Below are 12,573 nucleotides of genomic sequence, written 5' to 3'. Positions count from 1 at the left end.
CAAAACAAGTTTCCTTACGAGTTTACGTAAGGAAAGGTTGTATGTGATACAATCAGAAAGGTTTTGTCTATCCTAAGGATGCTAAAAGGTATGCTAGCTCCAGCGATCCTTCCATGGACTAGAGCAAGCTTCTCGGAGTCGGAATATACACTTTGATGGAGTAATCAAAGTTTATGGGTTTATACAGAGTCTGTTAGAAACTTGTATTTACAATAAAGTGAGTGGGAGCACTACGACATTTCTGATAAGTATATGTCGATGACATATTGTTGATCCGAAATGATGTGGAATTTCTGGAAAGCATATAGGGTCTTTCAAAAGGTGTTTTTCAATGGAAAACCTGGATTAAGCTACTTGAACATTGAGCATCAAGATCTATAAGGATAGATCAAAAAATGCTTAATGGTACTTTCAAATGAGCACATACCTTGACATGATCTTGAAGGTGTTCAAGATGGATCAGCCAAAGAAGGAGTTCTTGCTTGAGTTGTAAGGTATGAAGTTAAGACTTAAAGCTCGACCACGGCAGAAGAAAGAGGAAGGACGAAGGTTGTCCCTTATGCTTTTGTCATAGGCTCTATATGGTATGCCATGCTGAGTACCGCACCTGATGTGTGCCTTGCAACATGTCTGGCAAGAGGGTACAAAGGTGATCTAGGAGTAGATCACCAGATAGCGGTCAAAATTATCCTTAGAGGAATAAGGATATGTTTCTCTGTTATGGAGGCGATAAAGAGTTCGACGTAAAGAGTTACGTCGATGCAAGATTAACACCTATCCGGATAGCACTGAGTAGAGATACCGGATACGTATAACGGAGCAACAATTTAGAATAGCTCCAAGTAGAACAGTTATTTGAAATGGCTCCAAATATAGCGTAGAGATTTCCAAAGTACATACGGATCTGAATGTGACAGACCCGTACACTACAACCTCTCTCACAAGCAACATGATCAAACCCAGAACTCATTGAGTGTTAATCACATAGTGATGTGAACTAGATTATTGACTCTAGTAAACTCTTTGGATGTTGGTCACATGGCGATGTGACCTGTGAATGTTAATCACATGGCGATGTGAACTAGATTATTGACTCTAGTGCAAGTGGGAGACTGTTGGAAATATGCCCTAGAGGCAATAATAAATTGGTTACTATTATATTTCCTTGTTCATGATAATGTTTTATTATCCATGCTATAATTGTATTGATACGAAACTCAGATACATGTGTGGATACATAGACAACACCATGTCCCTAGTAAGCCTCTAGTTGACTAGCTCGTTGATCAATAGATGGTTACGGTTTCCTGACCATGGACATTGGATGTCGTTGATAACGGGATCACATCATTAGGAGAATCATGTGATGGACAAGACCCAATCCTAAGCCTAGCACAAAGATCGTGTAGTTCGTATGCTAAAGCTTTTCTAATGTCAAGTATCATTTCCTTAGACCATGAGATTGTGCAACTCCCGGATACCGTAGGAATGCTTTGGGTGTGCCAAACGTCACAACGTAACTGGGTGGCTATAAAGGTACACTACGGGTATCTCCGAAAGTGTCTATTGGGTTGGCACGAATCGAGACTGGGGTTTGTCACTCCGTGTGACGGAGAGGTATCTCTGGGCCCACTCGGTAGGACATCATCATATGCGCAATGTGACCAAGGAGTTGATCACGGGATGATGTGTTACGGAACGAGTAAAGAGACTTGCCGGTAACGAGATTGAACAAGGTATCGGATACCGACGATCGAATCTCGGGCAAGTACAATACCGCTAGACAAAGGGAATTGAATAAGGGATTGATTAAATCCTCGACATCGTGGTTCATCCGATGAGATCATCGTGGAACATGTGGGAGCCAACATGGGTATCTAGATCCCGCTGTTGGTTATTGGCCTGAGAGGTGTCTCGGTCATGTCTACATGGTTCCCGAACCCGTAGGGTCTACACACTTAAGGTTCGGTGACGCTCAGGTTGTAGAGATATTAGTATGCGGTAACCCGAAAGTTGTTCGGAGTCCCGGATGATATCCCGGACATCACGAGGAGTTCTGGAATGGTCCGGAGGTAAAGATTTATATATGGAAAGTTGTTGTTCGGGTTCCGGGAAAAGTTCGGTTTTTTCCGGTATTGTAACGGGAAGCTTCCGGAAGGTTCCGGAGGATTCCGGAGGTCCGGAAAATGTTCCACCACGTCCAATACAGCAGCATGGGCTGTAAGGGGGCGCCCTAGCCTTAATGGGCCAGGGGCACCAGCCCCCCAAGGCCCATGCGCATGGGAGAGGGGAAACCCTAAGGGGGAGGGCCTCCACTTGACTTGGGAGGAACTCCTCCCCCCCTTGGCCGCCGCCCCCAACCCTAGATGGGATCTAGGGGGGGCCGGCCCCTCTCTCCCCACTTATAAATAGTGGAGGGGTGGGAGGGCAGCCGCACATAAGCCCCTGGCGCCTCCCTCTCCCGCCCGTCACACCTCTCTCTCTCGCTAAGCTTGGCGAAGCCCTGCCGAGATCCCGCTACTTCCACCACCACGCCGTCGTGCTGCTGGATCTCCATCAACTTCTCCTCCCTCCCTTGCTGGATCAAGAAGGAGGAGACGTCTCTCCCAACCGTACGTGTGTTAAACGCGGAGGTGCCGTCCGTTCGGCACTAGGATCATCGGTGATTTGGATCACGGCGAGTACGACTCCATCAACCCTGTTCACTTGAACGCTTCCGCTTAGCGATCTACAAGGGTATGTAGAGGCACTCTCCTTCCCTCGTTGCTAGATTACTCCATAGATTCATCTTGGTGTTGCATAGAAAATTTTGAATTTCTGCTACGTTCCCAAACAACATCGCCATGTGATTAAACATTAATAGTTCCTTTGGCTCCGCTCACAGTGACCAGAAAATTGTGGCCAAAGCTTTACGAGATCAAGGTGCGCCTGGTGGATGGGCCACCCGATGGGTCCATGGAGAAACCGTGCCCAAGGGCAAGCTTTTCATCGCTGAGAAGTGCCGACGCCTCGGCGAGGACGTCGAGCGTTGCGACTCAGACATGATCATGGACGATTCGAGGCAATTGGCTGTTGGAAGATAGGTTTTGTTGTGATAGTTGTATAATCATGTATGTGTTCCCCCCTGAGTAGTGTAAAAGATGGTTGTATCCTGTAAATAGAGATGGTTCTGCTGAGAACAGCTCTAAACACCGATAGAAAAATGTATTCATCAGATAGAATTAATCATTTCTTGTTGTATACCATATACCTAATTCCTTTGGTTGTTTTTAGAGAGGAGACAAGTGTAGAAATTAGAGGCAGTTATATTCTGTCAGTATAGATAAAAGACCAGCATCGATTGATCTTATTAATACCTGCAGTGTACGTATATAAACATACACTTCTCCATATGTCGTCTAGTTAATACTTAATACTGGCTTATCTTGCTAGTCTGATATGGATCATATCATTAGTAGACCAAAACAAATAAATTAAAGTTGAGGGCTCTCTCTCTCTTTGTCATTCTTTCCCCTCTTTGCACTTGCACTGCACTTCTTACTAATTGAAATGAAGAAAAACACAACAACTTGGAAAGAAGGAAACCAGCCCGAAGAAGAACGATCTTATATTGTGGGGCGGAGGTTGGAGGGAGTAGTAGCTTATCTTACTAGACTGATGTGAATCATATCACTAGTAGACCAAAAAGACTAAAATTACAATTTAGGGCTCTGTCTTTATAGTTCTTTCCGGTCTCTGCTCTTGCTTCTGAAACCAGAAACGGAGCCAGTAAAAGAAATAATTTGCACTGCTAGAATCATTTCTATGTGGCATATTTTGTAGCTAGAATCTAATTATTTATTTATTGCGGGGGCTAGCTATAATCTAATTGTTCCACGCACACAGGAAAACAAGGTACATGTATTATTTCTAATGGTGCTTCATTGTACCTATCATATTCTTGTTGATAAGCAACCAATGGATCTTGTTGCAGCCCCCAAGTGACACGCAACAGCTAAAGGGTGGATCGTTTTTTTTGGAGAGAGTAAAGGGTGGATCATTTTGTAATGGTTACAAGGGGCCAAAGGGAGACCACTGACAGAAGATGCAAATGGATTATCCATTAAAGATTTTGAGAAAATAACAGGAGCTCCGTCTTCTGTACACACATTTATTTATTTATATGTAGCTCATTGTCATACCAGCCAGCAGCTACGAATGGTATGTAGTACTAGTACAGGGCATGAAGGGTAATGCAGAGAACAAACTACCATACAGATAATCGAACCGAAGAAAAACAACAGTCTGCTAACTGCACCGACGTTCATGGGTCAGGACGAGCATGCCGGGATGGCAATGGCTGTGTGGAGATAATCAAGATTATTAGCAGGTGACCGTTCAGCTGTTGAGGACACCTTAATCACTTGCTGCATCGTTGGACGGTGCGATGGATCAGGCTCTATGCACCGAACAGCAACGACAACCACTTGAAATATTTTACTTGCGATGTCAGCTTCAGGGAGTGGGAGACGGGTGTCCAGCAAGTTCCCAAGTAATGTACTTCTGTTGTGGTTGTCCATGGACAGAAGGAGATTCCCTGGATGATGTCCCATGAACAGCTCTAGGACGAGCATTCCGAAGCTATAAACATCACACTTCTCTGTCACCCTTGTTGTGTATGCAAGCTCTGAAGAAACATCAATGGAGAGTTAGTTTTGATAGTTATAAAACAATGCAAAAATGCACCTTAACTAATTCATAGAAACTTAACTTTGGTAATTCTTAAGTTCGAATAGAAAACGAAACTCAGCCATTAACATGTTTGATTAGAGGCATGTGCGATCCTTGTGTATATAAAGGTAGCTATCTAAACTAGTGCTAAACCCAAATTTCGGGCTTGGGTTTCTTCTTTCTGCATTGCCATGTTGCTAGTGCAGTGGTAGACCCAAATGACACAACAACGGGTATAATAGCTAATAAAATAGCTCCAAACTTTTTTCCGTGCTACTTCGAGAAAGATCACAAGGGGGCAAACCATTCACAACACCGCACAATTCCCTGTTATGCCAGAACCATCTGACCGGAGCTTCTTCAAAGAGCCTAGTATGTGGCACTGGCCCTTATAATTCATTGTAAGACACATCCATGGATAGGAGACCTGTCATGCTCTAAAATGACGGTGGAATGCTGCCCTTGAGTGCATTGTGAGAAAGATTCAAGGCCTCAAGCATACTAAGACCACCTAACACACTCGGAATAGCACCATCAATTGAATTGTCACTTAGATCCAACAGATCATGTAGGTTTACCAACAACCCTAGTTCGATAGGAATGGTGCCATTGAGGTGATTATGGCTTACCTTTAGAAAGTGATGCTTTAAACAGTGCCCAATTGATTCTGGTATCTTCCCAGTTAGCTTGTTTGATGATAAATCTAGATACTCCAAATTGTTCAGTGATCCAATTTCTTGTGGCACTTTTCCCTCGAGAAAGTTACCATAAAGGCTCAAATTGTACAATGTTGTTACATTGCCAATTTCTGGTGGAATCTGTCCTTCAAGCTTATTTGATGAAACATCAAGTTTCCTCAACTGAGATAATTTCCCTATGCTTGATGGTATTACTTCAGTTATATTATTGTTTGATGCACGTAGCATGGTAAGTTTGGGGGACTCACCCCAATGATGAGATAATTTACCAAATAGTCTATTTGAACTAATATCAATATAGTCAAGATTTGGATGAGCTCCCATCCTGCTGATATCTCCTTCGAGGTTATTATGTTCAAGCCGAACTCTGGCTAGGCTTGTACAACTTAGCAAGCTTGATGGCAAGGGGCCAACAAACTTGTTGTTCGTAGCAGTCAAATGTTGTAGCCGACCTCCCGCACAAAGACTAGATGGCAAGGCACCAGAGAGGTTGTTAAAAGCGAGTTCCAACAGAACAAGACTCGTTAAGTTGCCAATTTCTTGAGGAACTGAACCGGAAAGTTGGTTTTCGTCAAGCTGCAATTTAGTGAGTTTTGTCAAATTCCCTAAACTTTTTGGATGGAACCTAAGAGTTTGTTATAACTAAGATCGAACACTTCTAAGTTCATAAGGTAACCTAACTCGCGTGGAATTTGACCAGAAAGATGGTTTTGGTAAAGGTACAAGTTAGTGAGTTTTGTCAAATTTCCTAAGTTGTTTGAGATGGAACCCGCGAGTGTGTTTTTGCTAAGACTCAAGTATTCTAAGTTCACAAGGTAACCTAATTCTCGTGGAATTTGACCAGAAAATTGATTCCTTTGAAGTTCCAACCTAGTGACCTTTGTCAAATTCCCTAGACTCTTTGGGATGGAACCTGAGAGTGTGTTGTGACTAGCTAAGAAGCAATACTTCTAAATTGTTTGTGTAACCCAAGTCATTTGGAATTTTCCCCGAAAGTTGATTTGCACTAAGAAACATAACCTGCAAGTTCATGAGGTACCCGAATTCTCGTGGGATTTGCCCAGAAAGTTGGTTATTGCCAAGGTACAAGATAGTGAGTTTTGTCAAATTTGATAAGCTATTTGGGATGGAACCTACCAGCTTGTTGAAGCTAAGGCGCAAGTCATTCAAGTTGGCCAAACGACAAAGTTCTAATGGAATTTGGTCAGAAAGTTGGTTCTGGAAAAGGAGCAATGTAGTGAGTTTGGTCAAGTTACCTACATTGGGTGGGATTGAGCTGGAAAGATTATTATTAGACAAATCCAACATAACCAAGTTCTTTAGGTGGCCTACTTCAGAAGGGATATGACCAACTAAGTGATTGTGTGACAAGGTGAGTGTCATGAGATTGGTCATGTTGTCTATGTGCCTGGGTATTTCACCAGATACTTTATTCTGATCAAGCATCAAGGAACGGAGTTTTGTGAGGTTTGTAAGACCTAGTGGGATTGAGCCTCTTATCTGGTTGCCTTGCAGAAGGAGATGCTCCCGGCGAGTTGGTTGTGCGAGAGGTCCAGGTGCGTCATGGTCGTCAGCGCTGAGAAGTTCAGCGACCCCAACGAACCTCTCAGCCGCCTCCCCCGCAGAGAGATGCCGCTGATCACTGGCCGGCGCCGGCGCCGGTGCACAATGCACCTGATGCCGCACCAGCTGCAGGGCGCCGAGGTGTTCTCCCAGGACCGCAGGGTGTACTGGCTTTCATTATCAAGGCTGACTTTCCAGGTGAGGAGCGCCCTTGCCTGCTCTGCGGGCACGGCTGCCAGGTCCGGCGCGGGGGCGACGGCGGTGGCCATCAGCAGCAGCAGCAGGGGAAGTGTGGCGAGAGAGGAGAGCATTTTGGTTGGCTCCGTCTCCATGACTATCATTTTGGCTGGATGGAAATCGCTCCGATGGTTGTGTGGGCGTTGGTGAGAGGTGTTTGCATGCTTGGCACCCCTATTTAATACCACTACGTACGTAGAGCATTGATAGGTCGACTATGACTATGAAGGTAAATGCTAGGCACCTTCTCCTTGGTTCTCAGCCTAGCTTGTAGACCGATGCTTGTCCAAACCAAACAAACAAACCCAGACGTGAGTACTGCATACTACAGGACCCATTGACTTGATTACTACTCCCTCCGTTCCGAATTACTTGTCACAGATTGTGCGTTCTGTGATGCAGTCGTCTCAAACTAGTTTCATGCCGGACAGAAACATCCCAAAAGGGGTTGTGGTCCTACTTGAAACGCTCCATGAAATCCACACGAAAAAACTAGATGGGGTGGTTTTCAAAATGGATTTTGAGAAAGCATACGATAAGGTAAAATGGCCATTTCTTCAGCAGGCCTTGCGTATGAAAGGATTCGATCAGTCCTGAAGAAACCAGGTAGATTCTTTCACGCAAAAAGGGAGTGTTGGAATCAAAGTGAATGATGGCATAGGTCATTACTTCCAGACACACAAGGGTCTGAGGCAAGGAGACCCGATGTCACCGATTCTGTTCAACATAGTGGTCGACATGTTGACAATCCAAATAGGAAGGGCTAAGGATGATGGCCAGGTAGGTGGCCTCGTTCCGCATTTAGTTGACGGAGGAGTGTCTATCCTACAGTACGCTGATGATACTATTATCTTCATGGATCATGATTTGGCAAAAGTAAGAAACATGAAGCTTGTGTTATGCTTGTTCGAACAACTGTCGGGGTTAAAGATTAAGTTTCATAAAAATGAATTGTTCTGTTTTGGAAGAGCTAAAGACGAACAAGAAGCTTACAAACAATTGTTCGGGTGTGAATTGGGGTCTTTATCTTTCACGTATTTGGGTATATCAATCCACCATCGCAAGCTTTCCAACAAAGAATGGAAGTGCATTGAGGATCGATTTGAAAAAAAAACTAAGCTGCTAGAAGGGCAAGCTTATGTCATATGGAGGCCGACTAATTCTCATTAATTCGGTACTCACGAATATGCCTATGTTTCTCTTATCCTTTTTTGAGGTACTAGTTGGAGTCCAGAAAAAGCTAGATTTCTATTGATCGCGCTTCTTCTGGCAGAGCAATGAATTAAAACGAAAGTACCGACTCACTAAATGGGATATCATTTGTAGGCCGAAAGACCAAGCGGGTCTCGGCATTGAAAATTTAGAGGTGAAGAACAGATGTCTTCTCAACAAGTGGCTGTATAAGCTATCTGTAGAGACGGATGCCACATGGGCCCAGATTCTTCGTAATAAGTACCTTCAATCCAAAACCTTATCCCAGGTGACGGTAAGGCCGACTGATTCGTCTTTTTGGAAAGGACTGATGAGAGTGAAATCAGTCTTTTTCAACAGGACAAAATTTGTAGTTGAAAATGGTATTACCACGAGATTCTGGGAGGATACATGGCTAGGGGAGACGCCCTTTGCACTTCAGTATCCTTCTCTCTATAATATTGTTCAGCAAAGAGACGCTTATATTGCAACAGTATTACAGTCCAATCCTCTTAATATTCAATTCAGAAGGACGTTAGCGGGAAACCGTTGGGAAACTTGGCTCATCTTGTGAGAAGATTGATGGATGTTCACCTATCTCAACAACTCGATCAGTTGCGCTGGAAACTAACTAAGAATGGAGATTTTTCGGTTCAATCCATGTATTTGGATGTTATCAACTCTAGCTCTATTCCTCGGTCGAAACATGTTTGAAAAGTCAAAGTGCCTTTAAAAATTAAAGTGTATACGTGGTTTGTCCATAAACAAATCATTCTAACTAAAAATAATATGGCAAAACACAACTGGACATGATCTACAAGATGTAGTTTCTGTGATTGTGATGAATCCATCAAACACCTCTTTCTTGACTGCCCATTGGCAAAAAAATTGCGGTGGTCGGTCCACATAGTGTTTAATATTACTCCTCCGAATACCATCAACACGTTATTTGGGACGTGGCTAGATGGGATAGATTCAGAAACAACGAGACATATCCGTGTAGGAGTATGTGCTTTACTATGGGCAGTTTGGAACTGCAGAAATGATTTGGTTGTTAACAGAACAACAAATATTCATTTGTTGCAGGTTATTTCCCGGGCCACTGCACTAATCCGTATAAAATCTATGTCACGTTGGTCAGCATAATTTTCATAAACAATAAATGAACCAATAGTTATAAAGATAATATACATACCACATCCGAATCATAGACAGGACGAGGGCCGACGGGGGCGGATACCAAAATCATCGCACTATATAAGATGCAATAATAAATGTAAGAAAATGATACGAGTATCTATCTAAACATACAAGTAAGAATATTTTTCCTTTCAGAAAGAAGATAAGAACAAGAGGCTCACCACGGTGGTGTCGGTGCTGAGATCGGCGCGGGTGATCGACGGCGGTGAAGACGGGGACGGGGCGTGACGGATCGCTAAATCTAGACAAATCTCGAGGAAAATGGAGTTTGGAGGTCGAGCTTCGAGAGGAGAAAGATTAAGTAGTGTGGCTCGGGCATTCCATCGAACACCTCATGTGCATAGGAGGTGAGCTAGAGCACCACAAAGCCCTCTCCCCCTCGGCCAGAGAAAAACAGAGCACTGGGGTGCTCTGCTCGCGAGCGAGGGGTATATATAGGCACCTCATCGGTCCCGGTTGGTGACATGAGCCGGGACTAAAGGGGAGCCTTTAGTCCCGGTTCAAGCCACCAACCGGGACCAATGGTGGTGGGCCAGGAGCGAGGCCCATTGGTCCCGGTTCATCCCACCAACCGGGACCAAAAGGTCCAGATGAACCGGGACCAATGGCCCACGTGGCCCGGCCGGCCCCCTGGGCTCACGAACCGGGACCAATGCCCACATTGGTCCCGATTCTGGACTGAACCGGGACTAATGGGCTGACCCGGCCTGGACTCACGAACCGGGACCAAACACCTCTTTCTTGACTGCCCATTGGCAAAAAAATTGTGGCGGTCGGTCCACATAGTATTTAATATTACTCCTCCGAATACCATCAACACGTTATTTGGGACGTGCCTAGATGGGATAGATTCAGAAACAACGAGACATATCCGTGTAGGAGTATGTGCTTTACTATGGGCAGTTTGGAACTGCAGAAACGATTTGGTTGTTAACAGAACAACAAATATTCATTTGTTGCAGGTTATTTCCCGGGCCACTGCACTAATCCGTATGTGGTCGCTATTCACTCCGCCGGAAGCCAGAGAGCGTATGGTTACTGGATCTATCCGATGGGAGACGGTAGCACGGGCTATCTTCAACCGGTTTGGATGACGGTCATGTAATAGGATAGGTGTCTGTTTCCTATCTTATTTTTTGCCTGCCGGTTGTGGCCATCCTGTTATTTTGTTTATGCTCTTTGTGAGCTTTTTTCTTTTTTGAAACTGAAGACTTTTTTTAAACCTTTTGTTTATCAATAATATGGCTGTATGCATCGTTCTGATGCAGAGGCCAGAGGATAACCTCTTTTTTGAAAAAAAGAAAAAACTATCCATTTAAGCGATGAGTAATTTGGGACAGACGGAGTACTTCGTTGCTCAGTGGTCTTTGAGCAATTGATGAGTATTTCCTCAGATTCTTTAGCAGTGCTCACATTTGACCGAAGACCGAAGACGTGCATCCCACACCGTCACGCCATGCGCTTCATCTGACGCTGCTGGGTTAGCACATGACCGTGTGCACATCATGCATGTTCATTTGGGTGCCAGGCCAGAGATGAATTGACATGCCGTGTGTGCCCGGTCGGTCGTCTTCTCTCTCGACACATCATGAGCTAGCATGGCACCTCCACAATTGCCTGTGAGCTTCGCGTTGCGTCGGTCGTGAAAGTTGTACGCTCCAATCATAAAACATTAGACAATTGTATGTGCTCTCCAATCATACATACATTTTGTATCTGATTAATTTTTACAGCTCCAACACATGGAAAAAAGGGAACACCGCTTACTGCTCTAGCTAGACAGGTCAAGCCGTCAAGTACCCTAGCCCAGTAACAAAATCATAGTAAGCAAACGAAGGAAACAGAAGATCGTCATAAACATATATGCATATATACAGAGAGAAGTGATATCGACCACATCTCCTTCTCCGAGAGATTGGTCAAACAACAAGTTCTCGTATATCTATCCGACACTACCGGCTACATATATACAATAATTATCTCTTACAAATATAATCATAAGGACTCATGGTCCACATAGTATTCTCCGTCTTCAGCGATCACGTGGTCAAGAAAGAATGCCGCCAATTCCTCTTGAATTGCTCGCATGTGAGCTGGTGCTAGGAGTTCATCCCGCTTCCGAAACATCTAATTTGAAGAAGGGGGTCAATACATATATATATGAATGAATGAAACTCAATACAAATGATGGTAATAAAATAAAATTGTGAATGTTGTTATTTACGTACTTCATATTGTTTGTCAGAGTACCCGCCCCGCTCACGGGTCGTGTGGCGGATGGACTCGCAGACGTAGTATCCACAGAAATCATTCCCTTGTTCCTGCCACAACCACTTTACAAGAAATAGAGGTCAATCAAACTGATAAGCAAGAATGCTAAATGGTATTGATGAAACTAGCGCTTGAATCACTAGGAGATGCGCGGAACATGCTACTATAGTACTTACTTTCAGGTGTCTAAATTCCAGCTCCTTCGGCAGTTCCGGAACTTTTCTGGTGAATTTTGTCCAAACCCTGCCGGACAAAGAAAACAATTACTTGATATCAGGAAATGAACAAAGTTGCTGATATGGTGGATAATGATCGATTTAACTTACTTCTTGAGGATTTCAGTCATGTCCACATACTCCTGGGGATCTTTTCGTTTAGAGTCCAAGACGGTTACTACTCCCTGCTCAAGCCTAATCTCTAGGAGAATATAGTGGAAACTGCACACGCATGCATAACTCATCAATTACATTACTATAACCTGGACTAATATATAAGGGAAACCGAATATGCACAAGACAGTAACACTCACTTGAAGTTGTAAGGAAAGAGTATTATATCTTTGTTTTCATTTTTTTTGAATGATCGTAGCAAGTTGGCCTCGGTATCTCCGGGACGATGTTCAACCTCAGTTGCATCTATGAGATATGTGTTAACGAACCCAATATCACCGATTTGTCTTTTCTTCAATTCGGCGATCTTCATT

At 43.9% G+C, this 12,573-nt stretch overlaps 1 protein-coding gene and 1 pseudogene across 1 annotated transcript; one reads left to right on the top strand and one right to left on the bottom strand.

The window, feature by feature from the left end:
• Positions 1–12,573, top strand: part of LOC147956773 (uncharacterized) — a 215,713-nt pseudogene that overhangs the window by 78,937 nt on the left and 124,203 nt on the right.
• On the bottom strand, positions 4,311–7,303 carry LOC147956776 (leucine-rich repeat receptor-like serine/threonine-protein kinase At1g17230). The gene is made up of 3 exons (XM_087536717.1): positions 6,954–7,303; positions 6,307–6,338; positions 4,311–4,666 (listed from the first exon to the last, which is right to left on the bottom strand). The coding sequence occupies exons 1-3, from the start codon at positions 7,301–7,303 to the stop codon at positions 4,311–4,313; spliced, it is 738 nt and encodes a 245-aa protein (XP_087392843.1).

The sequence above is a fragment of the Triticum urartu genome, chromosome 7A (genome assembly GCF_056163025.1).
Source record: "Triticum urartu cultivar PI428250 chromosome 7A, HENAU_Tu73, whole genome shotgun sequence".
NCBI lineage: Eukaryota > Viridiplantae > Streptophyta > Magnoliopsida > Poales > Poaceae > Triticum > Triticum urartu.
The sequence above is the reverse complement of the archived record's forward strand: the minus strand, read 5'-3'. Positions and strand labels throughout refer to the sequence as shown.

Bases quoted from the DNA above. Each gene is read 5' to 3' on its own strand.
- LOC147956776 (XM_087536717.1), bottom strand. From the start codon at position 7,303: ATGGAGACGGAGCCAACCAAAATGCTCTCCTCTCTCGCCACACTTCCC. The intron at 6,339-6,953 runs GCACAACCAACT...CTTCTTAGCTAG, and splicing joins ATGACGCACCTGGACCTCTC to TCACAACACACTCTCAGGTT. The intron at 4,667-6,306 runs GTCTAGGGAATT...ATGTTTCTTCAG, and splicing joins CTCAGGTTCCATCCCAAAGA to AGCTTGCATACACAACAAGG.